This window comes from Lutjanus erythropterus, chromosome 3, assembly GCF_056507025.1.
Source record: "Lutjanus erythropterus isolate fLutEry1 chromosome 3, fLutEry1.hap2, whole genome shotgun sequence".
NCBI classification, from domain to species: Eukaryota; Metazoa; Chordata; class Actinopteri; order Lutjaniformes; family Lutjanidae; genus Lutjanus; species Lutjanus erythropterus.
Genome location: NC_139319.1, coordinates 32,011,215 through 32,024,471, shown reverse-complemented (window position 1 = coordinate 32,024,471; position 13,257 = coordinate 32,011,215). Strand labels below are relative to the sequence as shown.

Here is a 13,257-nt window from a genome sequence, read left to right as displayed (position 1 = left end):
CGGGTCCATGTGGTCAGTCTTTCAGGCCACGTTAGACAGATTTAGTCACAGTTTAGTTACATGGTGGCAACTTGCTACTTAGTGATAGTTATTTGCTTTAACTCATGCATCTTAAATCTCTTTTTTTTTTCCAAAGAAATTCAAAGGGGTGTCACAATTCTCCAAATCTACAATCAGACTTGGTTACCAAACAACAGTGCCAGTGTCGTCAATTGAAATAGTTGCCCTCTGGTGAGGACATTACAAATGCATTACCAGACCACTAGTTAACATTACAGCACTTCTGGCAGCAGGTAGCCGACCATTAGCTAGTAGTTACTGCAAACGTGTTTAAAATGCCGAGCTAAATTGTATAAAGTGTTTTATTTTGCTGTACTCTAACTCTAACAAGCAAATTTGCTTGGAAATCTGCTGAATAAAGCTTATACTGTTTTAAAAATATTGTTTTTGTCATATTGGAAAAAAAACACTTGACTTTCAATTTTAAGGTCATGATTTGATTTGATTCTTCAGTATAATTTTGATTTTTTTTTTTTTTCTTTTTTTGCACTGACAGCTCTGCCATTGTGAGACTATCAAGTCTTGATGTGTAAAGATCAACAGATCTTTGGTTTTATGCCCTTACAACCGTCATTTACATTTTCAAATTCGTCTTAAATAAACACTGTATTGGTATCAAGTGTGATGTAACAACTGAAGGCTCATTTCAATTGATTTTCAATTTAATATTGAAATTATGACACCCCTATAAATTCATGAAATATTGCACCAAAGAAAAGCATGATTCAGGAAATATTCATTGTATCTTTTTTATATCAAGATCTTCATCTGCATCCAAGTCAACAATCTTTACACATTATATCAATATGTCACAGAAAGACATCCAAAAAAACAAAATCTCTGGCTTCCTCACAGGAAGCATTCTTTCCCTGTGGTTGTCGCAAACGACACCATATTTACAGAGAATGATGGATGAGCTGGACGGATAGAGGGAACAACTACCGATGAGTGGGATTTATTACTTTTCTCCTGCATGTTGCTGCCTCTACTGCCAGCACTCGCAGAGTGTCTCGCTGTATTCTTTCTCCCTTATTGCTGCATGAACACTGCCCCCCCTCCTTACTGTTCTTCCTCTTTCTAACCCTGTTCCTTTAAAAGTCCCCTCCCCTCCTCTCCCTGTCATGTTCCTTCCGATTCTTCCTTGTCTTTCTTCTCCCTCCCTCTTATCTTCACAGTATTTTTCCTTTCTTCTCTTTCTCTGCACGTTGCTCTGTCCCGTAGAAGCACTAGCCTCCCTGCATTGAGATGAAAGTGTTGGTGCTGGACCACAGATATCAGGTTGAACACTCACAAAAATACAAATACTTATTTACATGACACTTTAAGTGGTTACAGTATTGTCAGTACTGTGCACTGATTCTAACAGTAATTGTAGTATTGTAGCAGCCAGTTAATTGGATGCACTAATAGCACTAGTAAGTAGTTTTATCTAAGTTGAGGTGACAAAATTGACAACATCATTCATAACTGCTATCAAATTGCGCTGATATTAGAGATGGACTCAGCCCTCATAGCCCTGATTGCAGGGAATCATGCTGACATCATACAGGTGAGACGCAGAAAGCCTCACCTGCAGAGTATCGTAGATAATATATGACATTAGCTGAAGAACTCTTAGCAGCCCTGAAAAGTGTTAAGCCCTATGGTAGATTCAGAATCTAACCGTCCCCCCCATCTCCCTCGCTGTGCCCTGAGGACACAGCAAAGCGGGCAAAGGGGGTGTAGAGAGTCTAACTGGGGTCCTCGCAGCCTTTAAAACAGGCTGGAAGGGAAAAGGGGTGGGGTAGTAAGAGTCAGATTCAGCCGAATATTAGGTGGAGGTTGAGGCAGAGGCTGAAAACAGAAAGGGCTAGTAGTGAGAGGAAGGATGGTGAGGAGCGGGAGGAGGAGGAGTTTGGAGGCAGGTCGAACTCAGGTGGGCATTCAAGCTCGAAGCATCGCAGGGTGACACCTGAGTCCTCATTGCCATAGTTCGTCCAGTACTCTTCTGGGTCGAGCTTAGGCAGCGCCAGCTCCTCCTCCCCCAGCTCGTACTTGACTACTGAGGTGGTCGTGGATGGGCCTTTCCCGTACAAACCAGCCTTGACAGTCTCTGAGGCTTTCTCGAAGACGCCTTTCGTGGATGACTGGGGCTTGTTCTTGTGGAACCACCAGCGGGTTTTGGTGCTGAAGGTGGTGGTGGTGGAGCCAGCAATGGAGCCAGGGTCAGGCAGGGGGCAGAGGGCGAAGTCCATCTCACGGAGGAAGCGGAGGTCCTGGCCACGGCGGGTAGAAGGGGAGGCGCAGATCACCTCAGATGAAGAGACGCGGGCCTCACGGAACCACTCCCACAGGGCACGGGCCTCGCAGCCACAGGACCAGGGGTTGGCATTGAGGCGGAGGAACTCGATGCCCTGCGTGTCCCGGAGGGTCTGGCTGGGCAGCTCAGCCAGGGAGTTGTTGAAGAGGAAGAGCATGGTGAGGCGGCCGAGGTCACGGAAGGCGCGGCGGTTCACCTGCTTGATGCGGTTGTCGTGGAGGAGAAGGCGGTCAAGGTTGACCAGGCCACGGAACACGTTCTCTGAGAGGGTGCGGATGCGGTTGCCATGCAGGAAAAGCTGGCTCAGGTTGATGAGGTCAGAGAAGATATCGTCCTGCAGAAAGTGAAGATTATTCTCCTGAAGAAAAAAGAAAAGAAGAAGAAAAGGTTAGCATGAAAAGGACATTTGTGATGCTGTCATTATGTGCATGTGTGGATGGCTGCATGTGTGTCAGAATTCTCTTTTTGTGTTTGTATGTCTCCTCCTACCTGTAAGTAGAGGAACTGCAGGCTGTAAAGCTTGTGGAAGATGTCATGGGGCAGGGCAGTGAGCCGGCAGCGATGCATGTGGAGGCTCTGGAGCTTCTCAAGGCCACGGAAGGCTCCCCCCTCCAGCCGGTGGAGGCTGGGGTTGTCTCCCAGGTCCAACTCCTCCAAGTCCCTCAGCTCACTGAAGGCTCCTGCCTCAATCCATGTGATGTTGTTGGAGAACAGCCACAGAACCTGATGCAAGAAAACACACAATGGACATTACTTACACTGTAAAAAGTCAGTGGAATCAGCTACTCTTTTCTCATTAACTTAAAGCTACAACAAGTAGTTTTTGACTGATTATGAAACCGTCTAAATTTAATACAAATACCTCTATGTGACTGTGAAATCAGGTGAACAGATTACATTTTCCCAACCAAGACTTCTCTTCAAATTCCCTCAGCTTAAATTTTGAACTATGGATGCTAATTATTTAAAGTTAAAACAAATGGTTTATTTTTGCAGCTAAATTTAACTGCCAAAAATATATATATTTATATACATGCTGAAATATAACTTTTCTATGACTAGAACTGAAAAAAAACGTTTCACACTTGCAAATCCCGTATTGCAAATGTACGCTCACTCTTTCTTACCTGAGTCCCGAAGCCAAAAGAGCCAACTCTGAGCTCCGTAATCCGGTTGTTCTGGAGGAACACGCGCTGAGACTCGTAGGGCACTCCGACTGGGACGGCGGTGAAGTTCTGCGCCTGGCAGCTCACAGTCATGGGAGTCGGGTAGCACACGCACAGGTGCGGGCACGCCGACGCCGGACTAGGCTTGCCGAGGACCAGCCAAACAACCAACCAGAGGGAGAGACCGCCTGGAAGAGAGCAGGGAGACAGAGGGAGGTAAGCGAGAGTTGTCCGAGGTGCTGAAATCTGTACACTGCAGTGAGCATGTGAATATCTGCGCTTATTTTGTATTGCATGTTAAAAATTCATGTTCATGTTTCTATAATTGCATGAATGCATTGATATTTTAGCTGGAATTACATCTATGAAGACATCACAGCTACAAAAAGTGAACTTTACGCGTTTGAACTACAGTTGCAGCGACCATTACGCACAGCATTATCACAAAAATGTTCAGTCAGAAGCAACTATTTTCTAAGAATTACTATAGAGTTATTAAATATTCCACTGCATTATAAGTCATAACACAAAGTGGACTTTTAAGAGTGATCAAAATAAGTCATTTTCTTGACAGAATCTCCGAGCTTCCTCTCCATGTCGCATTATCCATCCAATCATGTATCCATATTCGAGTTTACATTTAAAATATCAAAGTATCTCAAGCGGTTTTTGATTAAAAACTTAGAAACTGTTGCACAAGTAACGAAAACCAGTATCAGCTCTATAGTGTCTGTAGTGTCCATGGAGTATCCAGCAGCAAAGGAGACAGAGAGAAACTTACTTTTGCAGTTGCGCATGATGGAGCATCGTCGGCTCCGAGAAATCGAAGAGGTTTCCATCCTGAACCAAAGCCCAAAGCGAGTTAGCCTAACAGGGGCGAAGTAAAGCCTGCTATCTCCGCTGATGCCCTGGTTCCCGAGTCGGAGCGACTGAGAGTGTGCCGGTTGATGGCTACCAGTGTCCCATATATACTCGAGCATCCCGTTATTGCCTACGGCAGTGGGCACCGTGGAATCTCCTACGTCACCGATCCCGGGTCATGAATGAGTGAGGGCGGCAAAAAACGGAAAGGGGAGGGGCCGACCGTAGGGGATTCTCTTGGAGAGTTTTGTACGCGCGTAAAGACTGGTTGGAGACGTGCGCTCAGACTCTGTGAGAGGAGGAGACTCTCCTCGACGCACATTGAAGCAAGAGGGAGGGTGAAAGTAGAAGCAGTGAAGGGAGGGGGGACGGTGAAGGGGGGGGGTAATGATGACTGAGCTCTGTGGAGGAGCGGAGGATGGGTAGGAGAAGAGCGCACAGCTCGTTTCCTGGCTGGGGCGCTCAGAGACCGTTATGGTCTGTTTCCGGCGCGCCGCAGCCAGACAGAGAGATGCAGAAGAAACAGGTTTGGATGGATCTGTGTTTGGAGAGGAGGAGAGGATGCCCCCGAAGTATGATTCAGCCACAAGAAGGAATTCGGTGCCAGAGGAGAGTCACTCAAAACAACTGTGATTGAGTAGTATTTGTGTGTAGGTTAACTCTGACATGCTCTAGTCATGCTATTTGTACTTTAATTATAGCTACTGATGATGGAGGTATGAAATGGAATTACTTGGCAAAATAAGGCAGCAGTGGTCAGATGGGAGAGAGGTTTTTTTGTTTGTTTGTTTTTTACTATTTAAGGCTGAATGAGACTTGCACCACTTTAAGGAGACTCGGAACAGTAGTAAGACTTTTTGTTTCTGAGTGTCAGTAGCTGAGTGGTTGTTTGTGCCAGATCTCTCAAACTTTGATATATGGAACCCATACTGGTCTACGACAAATACAACTCACTTTTATGTCGACTACACAATCACAGAGTTAATGTCAAATACATAGATCTCTGTTGTACCAGTAGCTAGGGATAGCTGTGTCAATGAGAGAATTTGCTCCAATTTATGAATGGAAGAATGAATCGAATTTGAAGAATAAAGAATAAACCATTTTTAATACAGTTTACGATTTAGAGTGACAAAAAAACACTTATTTCTTCAAAATCTTTAAATGGATTCAATGCCTGAATGTGCCCCTTGGCTGCAGGCTTTGTTGGCACAGAACTAACAAGACACACACTTGACTAACACTATTTTTGGCCTTGAGTGTGCAAAGTGTTCCAGGGTCAAAATGCAGAAATTCTCATATTTTTTTATGAATTCTAATCTGTCCCTACCCCAAGCAGTTATTACATGGCTAATGCAGAAATTCTCATATTTTTTTATGAATTCTTATCTGTCCCTACCCCAAGCAGTTATTACATGGCTAATGCTGGTTTAGCACGTGGGCTTGAAGGCAGCTTCAGACAAACTAGAGAAACTGCTACTTTAGGTCATATAGCCAGACCCCTGTATGTGCAATACAATGAATGCTAGGCAAAAAACAACCTTGATAAAAAGCCAATATTACTTTCAATGTCATTGTCAATATTACTTTTGTACTTTAGTTTATTTAATTTAACTTTTGTCACTTTGGTTGTTATACTAGGCTTCTGTTTTATTGGGTATTGTTGTCTTGAATTTACTCCTTATACACTTTATATAGTACTTTATATTTAATATTCTTTAATACTTTTTTGTATGTTAATCTATGGCACAAGAATTTCTTTCGGGATTAATTAATTTATATCTTATCTTAAAATCATTTTGGGAGGTTAAAAAAATCCACAGTTGCTCACAGAGATTCTCCTGCGAGCTCAAAATGGAAATGGGAATCTACTATATTGATGACCACACCTCAGCTCTTTTAACCTGACAGAGTTACAGCTAACTGGTGTTACAACACTCCCCTGTCTCCCCTACTTGTGTTTTACTCAAATATTAACATTTTAGGCATCTTGCTCATCTGACGGCTTTAGTTACTTTTCAGATTACACATTTTCATACTCTTCCTGTCCAATGAAATCTCCGAAACAGGAGATTTTGAATGAGAAGGTTTCTTTGTAAATAGGTTGAGGAAATCTTCCTACTTCTGAAGCTTAACAAACTCTTTAAAAACCCTCTTGGATCAGCTGGAAAATGCATCATCACAAAGCTGTTTGTCTGACACCATGAAAAAATTACGTATTAACAGCAGTAAATATTTATAGCAGCAAAATGCAACATATACATTAGTGTACAATAGTAAAACAGGGACCATTTTACTGCATAATTGCTAGTTTTACTTTACCCACTTAAAGAGCATTTTGCTAATAATACATAGATTTGACTATTTCCTCCATCACTTGTAATATAATCCCTCATGTATTATTTCTCCATTTGTATTGCATGAGTTCAAATGTTATTAATTAGTTTCATAAATGGGGCAAACGGGTTCATAATGAAGCCAGAAAGCAGAAGACAGCAAACCACAGCAGATGCCTGAATATGCATGGCACTTCAAGTCTGTTTGCTGTGTCTGTGCCTCAAGCTGTTACTGCTTGTGTCCGACCACCAGCTGTAAGATAGCAAGACAGCATCCATTGTGACAATGATACAGTCTGAGAGATAAAACTGTCATCGGCCTTCTCATTGATCAAATCTAACATAATTTGAAGATGCATTTTACTGTTTTAATAAACCAAGTGAGCAAAACAGTGTGAAAATGCCATAATGTGAACTACCTTTATGAAGCTTTTTATTGTGTGACTCTGAAAACAATGATTATTCATTCGATTTCAGGCTTAGTTTGCGTGGTTCTTGTATTAGGTGTTTCTAAAGTTTCACTTCTCAATCAATGCAGAGGAGGTGGCCAAAATAGTAGGAACACCTCACAATATAATGCAGTCCAATGTAGACCATTGTAAAGCCTCAAGTTTGTAATATTTGCAGGGCCACTGTACTGTGTTGCATTACATCTCAGGTGTTTCTATCCTTCTGCTCATTGTGCATCTCTGTAGACCACTCTATCATCCTGGCCATGTAGAAAATCAACTTATCTGGCAGTATTTGAGGAGGAGAGACCTCTGTGTAAAAAACAAAAAACTGTTATTGTGCCCTTCTGAAACATTATAAGAGAGATTAAAGCCCGGTGATGCTAAGGACCAAAAAGGCCAGGCTGCATTATACTGAAGAGGATGGAAAAGTATAATAAGCTCTGAGACTATGAGACTGATTCATTCCAGTCTTATGCAGGCTTTGATGATGACATCAGCTAAAAGGTCTCTTCCGAATGCTACTCTTTGTCATGCACTTGTTTGCTGTCATGTTTCCTTTTGAAAGGCATGACTCAGTTGTGCTCTAGATGATCATTTATGAGTTTGATCTAGTCTCTGTGAGACTGTGTGTAAACAGTAGGGTTGAGTACCAAATTCAGTATTCTTAAGGTTACAGACGGAATTACATGGTGACACATGATTCACGTTAAGTAAATCTTTGCAAAGTTTAAGTAAAGAGAGAAAGCAACGATATCCCTGCATTTTTGTTCAAGTTACAGTGAGTCAGGACAATAGCAAGCTAAAAGCAGTAACACACTTTTGGACAAAAGTGGGCTTTTTTTCCCACTGATTTATTAGTATGTTGGACACTTTGGTATGAAACCAATATTTGTGAATTACATACCATTAACAGCAAAATATTGCAGTGTGCAAGTACTGCACTTGTTAACAACAAAAACAACAACATATTAGGATATCAAAGCATTAAATGTCCTGGTGACAGACTGTCAGGCTTGAGGATGTAGGGACTGGTTTGAGAGGGTAGAGGGAGGTAGGGAGTGATTACAGCTATAGAGGAGCTATTCAGAGCTGTGTATGAATTATACTGACACTTTCTTGTTTTGTTTTGTAAAATTATTCAAGCTAGTAACCTTTGCAGTAACCATTCAGAGGTTCCAGCCATGGGGAGCAGCAATATAATAGGTCAGAGCTGACCTTGGAGATTACATTCAGCTTTTTTGTTTTCTGACATTGAAAATAAGTAGATTGCTGCTCAGACCGAGAGCTATGAGGAGGCAAGAGAAGCACACCCATTCATAGTAACACACAGGCAGCACAACAGATGAGTGCATGCGGGAAGAAAAAGGCACACATAAGGGGGTATGCATGGCCATACATGTGCACACACATCAACACACATACAGTACAGCACACACATGCACACACAAGTTTCATTGTGCACAAAGCCAACTGAGCCACAGGCAATGATAAACAAATGAGTAATTGAGGGGATCCATCACACAGTGTGCACTGTTCTTCCCTCACACCTCCTGCTTTATTCTTATCTGGCTTGGTGGACGAGCTTCAGTACCCACTGGCCATCCGGGACCAACACCTCCCAGGCCTCTCCTTCACACACACCCACAGCACCAGCTGTGCGAGTGTGTGTGCGTGTCAGTGTGTGCCTGTGCACGTGTTTCCATGCCTGCCTGCCGAGGGACAACTTTGTCTAAATTCCACCATAGTGTCAGCCAGTCCGTGTTGTGCCAGTCACCCACACAGCAGGTTTGCGGTACTGTGTAGGCACTGGCTCCTCAATGAGTCTGATCAGTGCTACGTCGTGTTTGTGTACTCCCCACACAAAAACAGGCTTCCCTGGCCCGCACCCACTCCGGCACATCTGCCAGCATGTCTGTCTTGATCTATCCCTCTGCCTGCATCCTGCTGTATCTGCTTTATCCACTCTCTGCCCAGCTTTGATCCGCTGTTAGTTAACTGAGGAGTGCGTCACTGCTCCTACCAACATGGCAGGTTGTTATCTTGCTCTCTGTGGTGTGAGAGCTCCTGAAATAAATAGTTTGCACGTTCAATCAGCTGATCCAGATTTACCTCGCCAGTTCACTGCTACAGGTGTGGCTGCGCAATTCTGCCCCGTGTGACGTCAGCACCATTCAACTGAATGGATGCTGGTGGGATACTGTGGTTGAGGTGTGTCTGTTGCCAAGGTAACAACACACATCTCTCTATTCTCCAGCCTGTGATGAAAATATTAAATATAGGTAATATTTTATTGAGCTGCAGCCCCCTTTTGTACAATTCACACTGGCTTAAAACACTTCATTTTCTTCTCTTTATTAACATCCGGGAGTGTTATTGATCTATTTAGGACACGTAGAAAGGGAGGATGACTTTTACATGGCTCATCTCATTAGTGAGCACAAAACACTTTGCTTGCATGCACAACTTGTATAATCAGTGTATTTGCGTCCCATACATCCCATTGGGTGACACTAATGATGAGGTACGAGACAGACAAGAGGATAAGAACACATGTCTGCTCTTTGGTTAATATAGAGATATAGACAATATAGCATCTGCAACCCTCCTGTGAGACTTATGGGGATACACCTGTGCTCTTGCATCCCAAATTTTTTAATTACATAACTTTTCACTTTTTAAACATTTGAGCTAGTTTGGATAAAAAATAGTTCATAATCATGATAAAATCAAACATGATTGTAGACTGTTGATGAAACCAGCATACTGGGTAGTAATCGAGGAAAAAACTCCTTAAATGCTTTCACACGGTGGAAGGTGAATTAACAGTGTTATGAGCTGTGTTTAATTCGACTTCTATCTGATCTGATGTCTTGTCCTACTAAAGTAGCACAACTGACCAATGGAGGCTGGTAACCAGTTGAGGCAACAAAATCCAAAATGTAAAGTTTATATAGAAATCCAGTTTATTTTTATGGATTATATTGATGTTGTATTGACCCTTTGCTAAGCCTCACACTCCCTTGTTACTTTTGCTATGCCTGTCAAGCTTTCCATTATTGCAGTGCACTTATGCATTTTGCACTGATAACGGTGGCTGATTTAACATTGAAGTTGGGAACAACACGTGGTGTTCGATTCCATGATGACCATGGGTTTTGTTGGCTAAAAAGTGTAGCTCGCTAATGTAAGCTAATGCTAATGCTTGAACTCCTTGAGTCAGCCAAGAAGTCTGTCTCAAGCCAACTTTTTAATGTTTCTATCTGACATTTTAAAACAAGAACCCTGTAAAAGTGTGTTAAATATGTAAAGTTACTTACAAACTGCTGCGTACATGATATAGCGTCAATGCTCAAAGACTAAGGATAAAAGTTTGCATCCCAGCAAACATTGGTCGGATGGTCAAATATGACATGTGTATGTATCGGATAGATGACAAAAACACACATCAACATAGGAATATTTAGACCTAAGAAAGGGAAGCATCATTGTCAGGCCACTTTGACTGTGCACCAGGCCCACATCATCCTCCTCAGTCCCCCCCTCATAACAAATCCCAGTGTACATCCTGATAACAAGCCATGAACTTGGCCAATACAATGATATCTAACAAAAGTTTTTTTGGAGGTAACATTACTGCAGCTAGTAAGCTAGCGTTGGATGAACATGTTAACGTTCGCAGCTTACTTTAGAGCAGATAGAGGCAAAGCTTAGTCCGTCCTCACGTCTGCTCTTTTATTTTTGTATTTTTTGAAAGGCTCCAAAAAACATGCCACAATCCAGATTCATGAAACATAGAGTATTAGCGCATGCTTTGACATGGACAGAAATATCAAGCTTGACAGGCTTTCTGTGACTTGTTATGGTTGTTCAGCTATGATTGGACAGATGCTATTCATGGGATGGCTTTAGCGAAGGGCCAGTTGACATGAAGACTGTCAACTAATGACGCCTTTTATCTTATGTTTCTAGAGTTCTGTGTTTTTCCAGACACCTAAGAAATTGTTAATATGTCATATTTCTTAAAAGGAGTTTGGCTAACATTTTCAAGGAAAGGGAACTTGACAATTAAAAAGTATTATATTTATATGTGTCTATATATTGTTTTTTAAGAAAGTGTTGCTCATTATACCTTTAACTCAAACTGGTTATATGTATATATTTTGTGACATTTTGTCACCACTGCAGAGAAAAAAATCCTGCCATACCTCCCCTTGCCTGGCCTGTTTCCACACTTTTAACTATTGATTGGCTCCCATGTTGGTTGCTACAAACGGTGTGATGTGAATGAAGTAAAACACGGATGCAGTCACTGATACTTGAATACGCAGACAGACTCACTCTGTGAGAAAAAAAAACAGCAAAAGACAGAGTAGTGTGAGACAAAGAAAACCAGGATGTGTACTTGTGGAAGGTGACTCAACATGTCATAATGTTTTGTAGGAATCTCTCTAACACATTATTCATTGGCACGGTTCGTCTACCTCTCACACACGCACTCACAGAGGCAACAGCATCTTTCAATGTCTGTCCAATTGTCACCGACAAAGACGCTCATGCTATTCTTCAGTGTCTTGCTCACCTCCCCTCTCCTACATTGCTTTTCTCTTTGTCTTCCACTGCTCCCTCCCTTTTTTGCCAGTCTTTTCATTTGTTCTGTCCCTTCGCGTCACCACTTCCGCTTAACCATATACTGCTGCTTTCTTTCCACACACTGGCACACAGTCTGCAGCACAATGACTATTGGAGTCACATGTAATTAGTTTCTTCTTCTTATAAGGCAACACACTATTGAGTTTGGAAAATGCTTTTTTTTTTTACATTTCAGGACGTCAATGCTTTTGTGATGTTGTTTTCATCATTTTTAAGTTGTACTCAAATATTACGATATTATCTTCATTCTAGAAAATAAACATAAGCACAATTAAAAAACAAACTTTTTTTATTAAGCAGTGTTGTATTTGGTGTCTCTTAAACACACACATATACATATATATATATATTACATACATATATATGCGTGTGTGTGTAAATATGTATGCATATATTTACTGTGATAAATCATAACATGATCTTGATATGTCATCAGAAATTAAGGAAACATTTTAAGTTGAAATACTCACCTCTCTGACAGCATCACTGCAGATTCAGCTCCATGATTTATTTCTGACAGCCAGCATCAACTACAAGCATTTAAGGACTGCAAACAGAGATCAGCATACCCTCTTTGTGACTGTGTAAATACTATACAACTGTAGCAGTCACCACATCAGTCATCTTAACACAGTGGTTCCCAAACATTTAGTGAAATAAAGGTTAGCAGGATATAATCAGAAAACTTTAGTTTGTTTGTTTATTTCCCGCATGTAAATCATATTAATTCAACTTTCTTTCACTCCTTATTTCCTTAAACTTGAAGCTGTCCCCCACTAAAATTATTTGAATTAAATTATGTAAGTGAAAACATACATTTAAAAGAACATTTACAACATAAACCACATGTATTAAATCATGTGAGTCATGTCGACCGATTCTGTGATGTAGGTATGAGTGTCTGTTGCTTTCCTTTCATCAAGGCAACTTCCGCTCCTCTTCTTTCACAACCAGCAGAATGATATAACACTCAGACATATATGTATTTTCATGTGTTCAGATCAATATTGTCCACTCTCCCTCCTCCTCCTCCTCCATCCTTCCCTCACTTACTCACTCCATTTCTCTTTAGAGCTCAGTGTCCACTCTGTGTCTTCATCTATCTCTCACTCTCTTTATAAGATGCTCAATTTTCAATTTAATTTGATCTTGAAGCATGGGACAGCAAAGAAAAGTAATATCTTACAGATACAGACAGGTGCGCAGCAGAATAAATTATGACCAAAAATAATAACTTCAATCTCCTATTTATTAAAAAGTCCTCTTCCAGTGTAACAGTCTTCATCAGACATGTATTTCCAAAGTTACTTTATCATTAAAAATAGTTGTTACGAGTGAATGCTGTTGATGTAGGTGTGCCTGTTGCTACGTAACTGTAGCAATAACAGTGTCACAATGTCCTTGATTTAAATCAAGCCACAAATCAAGCCAGA

At 41.4% G+C, this 13,257-nt stretch overlaps 1 protein-coding gene across 1 annotated transcript; it reads right to left on the bottom strand.

The window, feature by feature from the left end:
* Positions 1-795: 795 nt before the first annotated feature.
* rtn4rl2a (reticulon 4 receptor-like 2 a) lies at positions 796-4,517 on the bottom strand. Its single transcript, XM_084715838.1, has 4 exons — positions 4,307-4,517; positions 3,487-3,713; positions 2,849-3,082; positions 796-2,717 (listed from the first exon to the last, which is right to left on the bottom strand). The coding sequence occupies exons 1-4, from the start codon at positions 4,503-4,505 to the stop codon at positions 1,860-1,862; spliced, it is 1,518 nt and encodes a 505-aa protein (XP_084571964.1). The 5' UTR covers positions 4,506-4,517; the 3' UTR covers positions 796-1,859.
* Between the last annotated feature and the right edge of the window lie 8,740 nt (positions 4,518-13,257).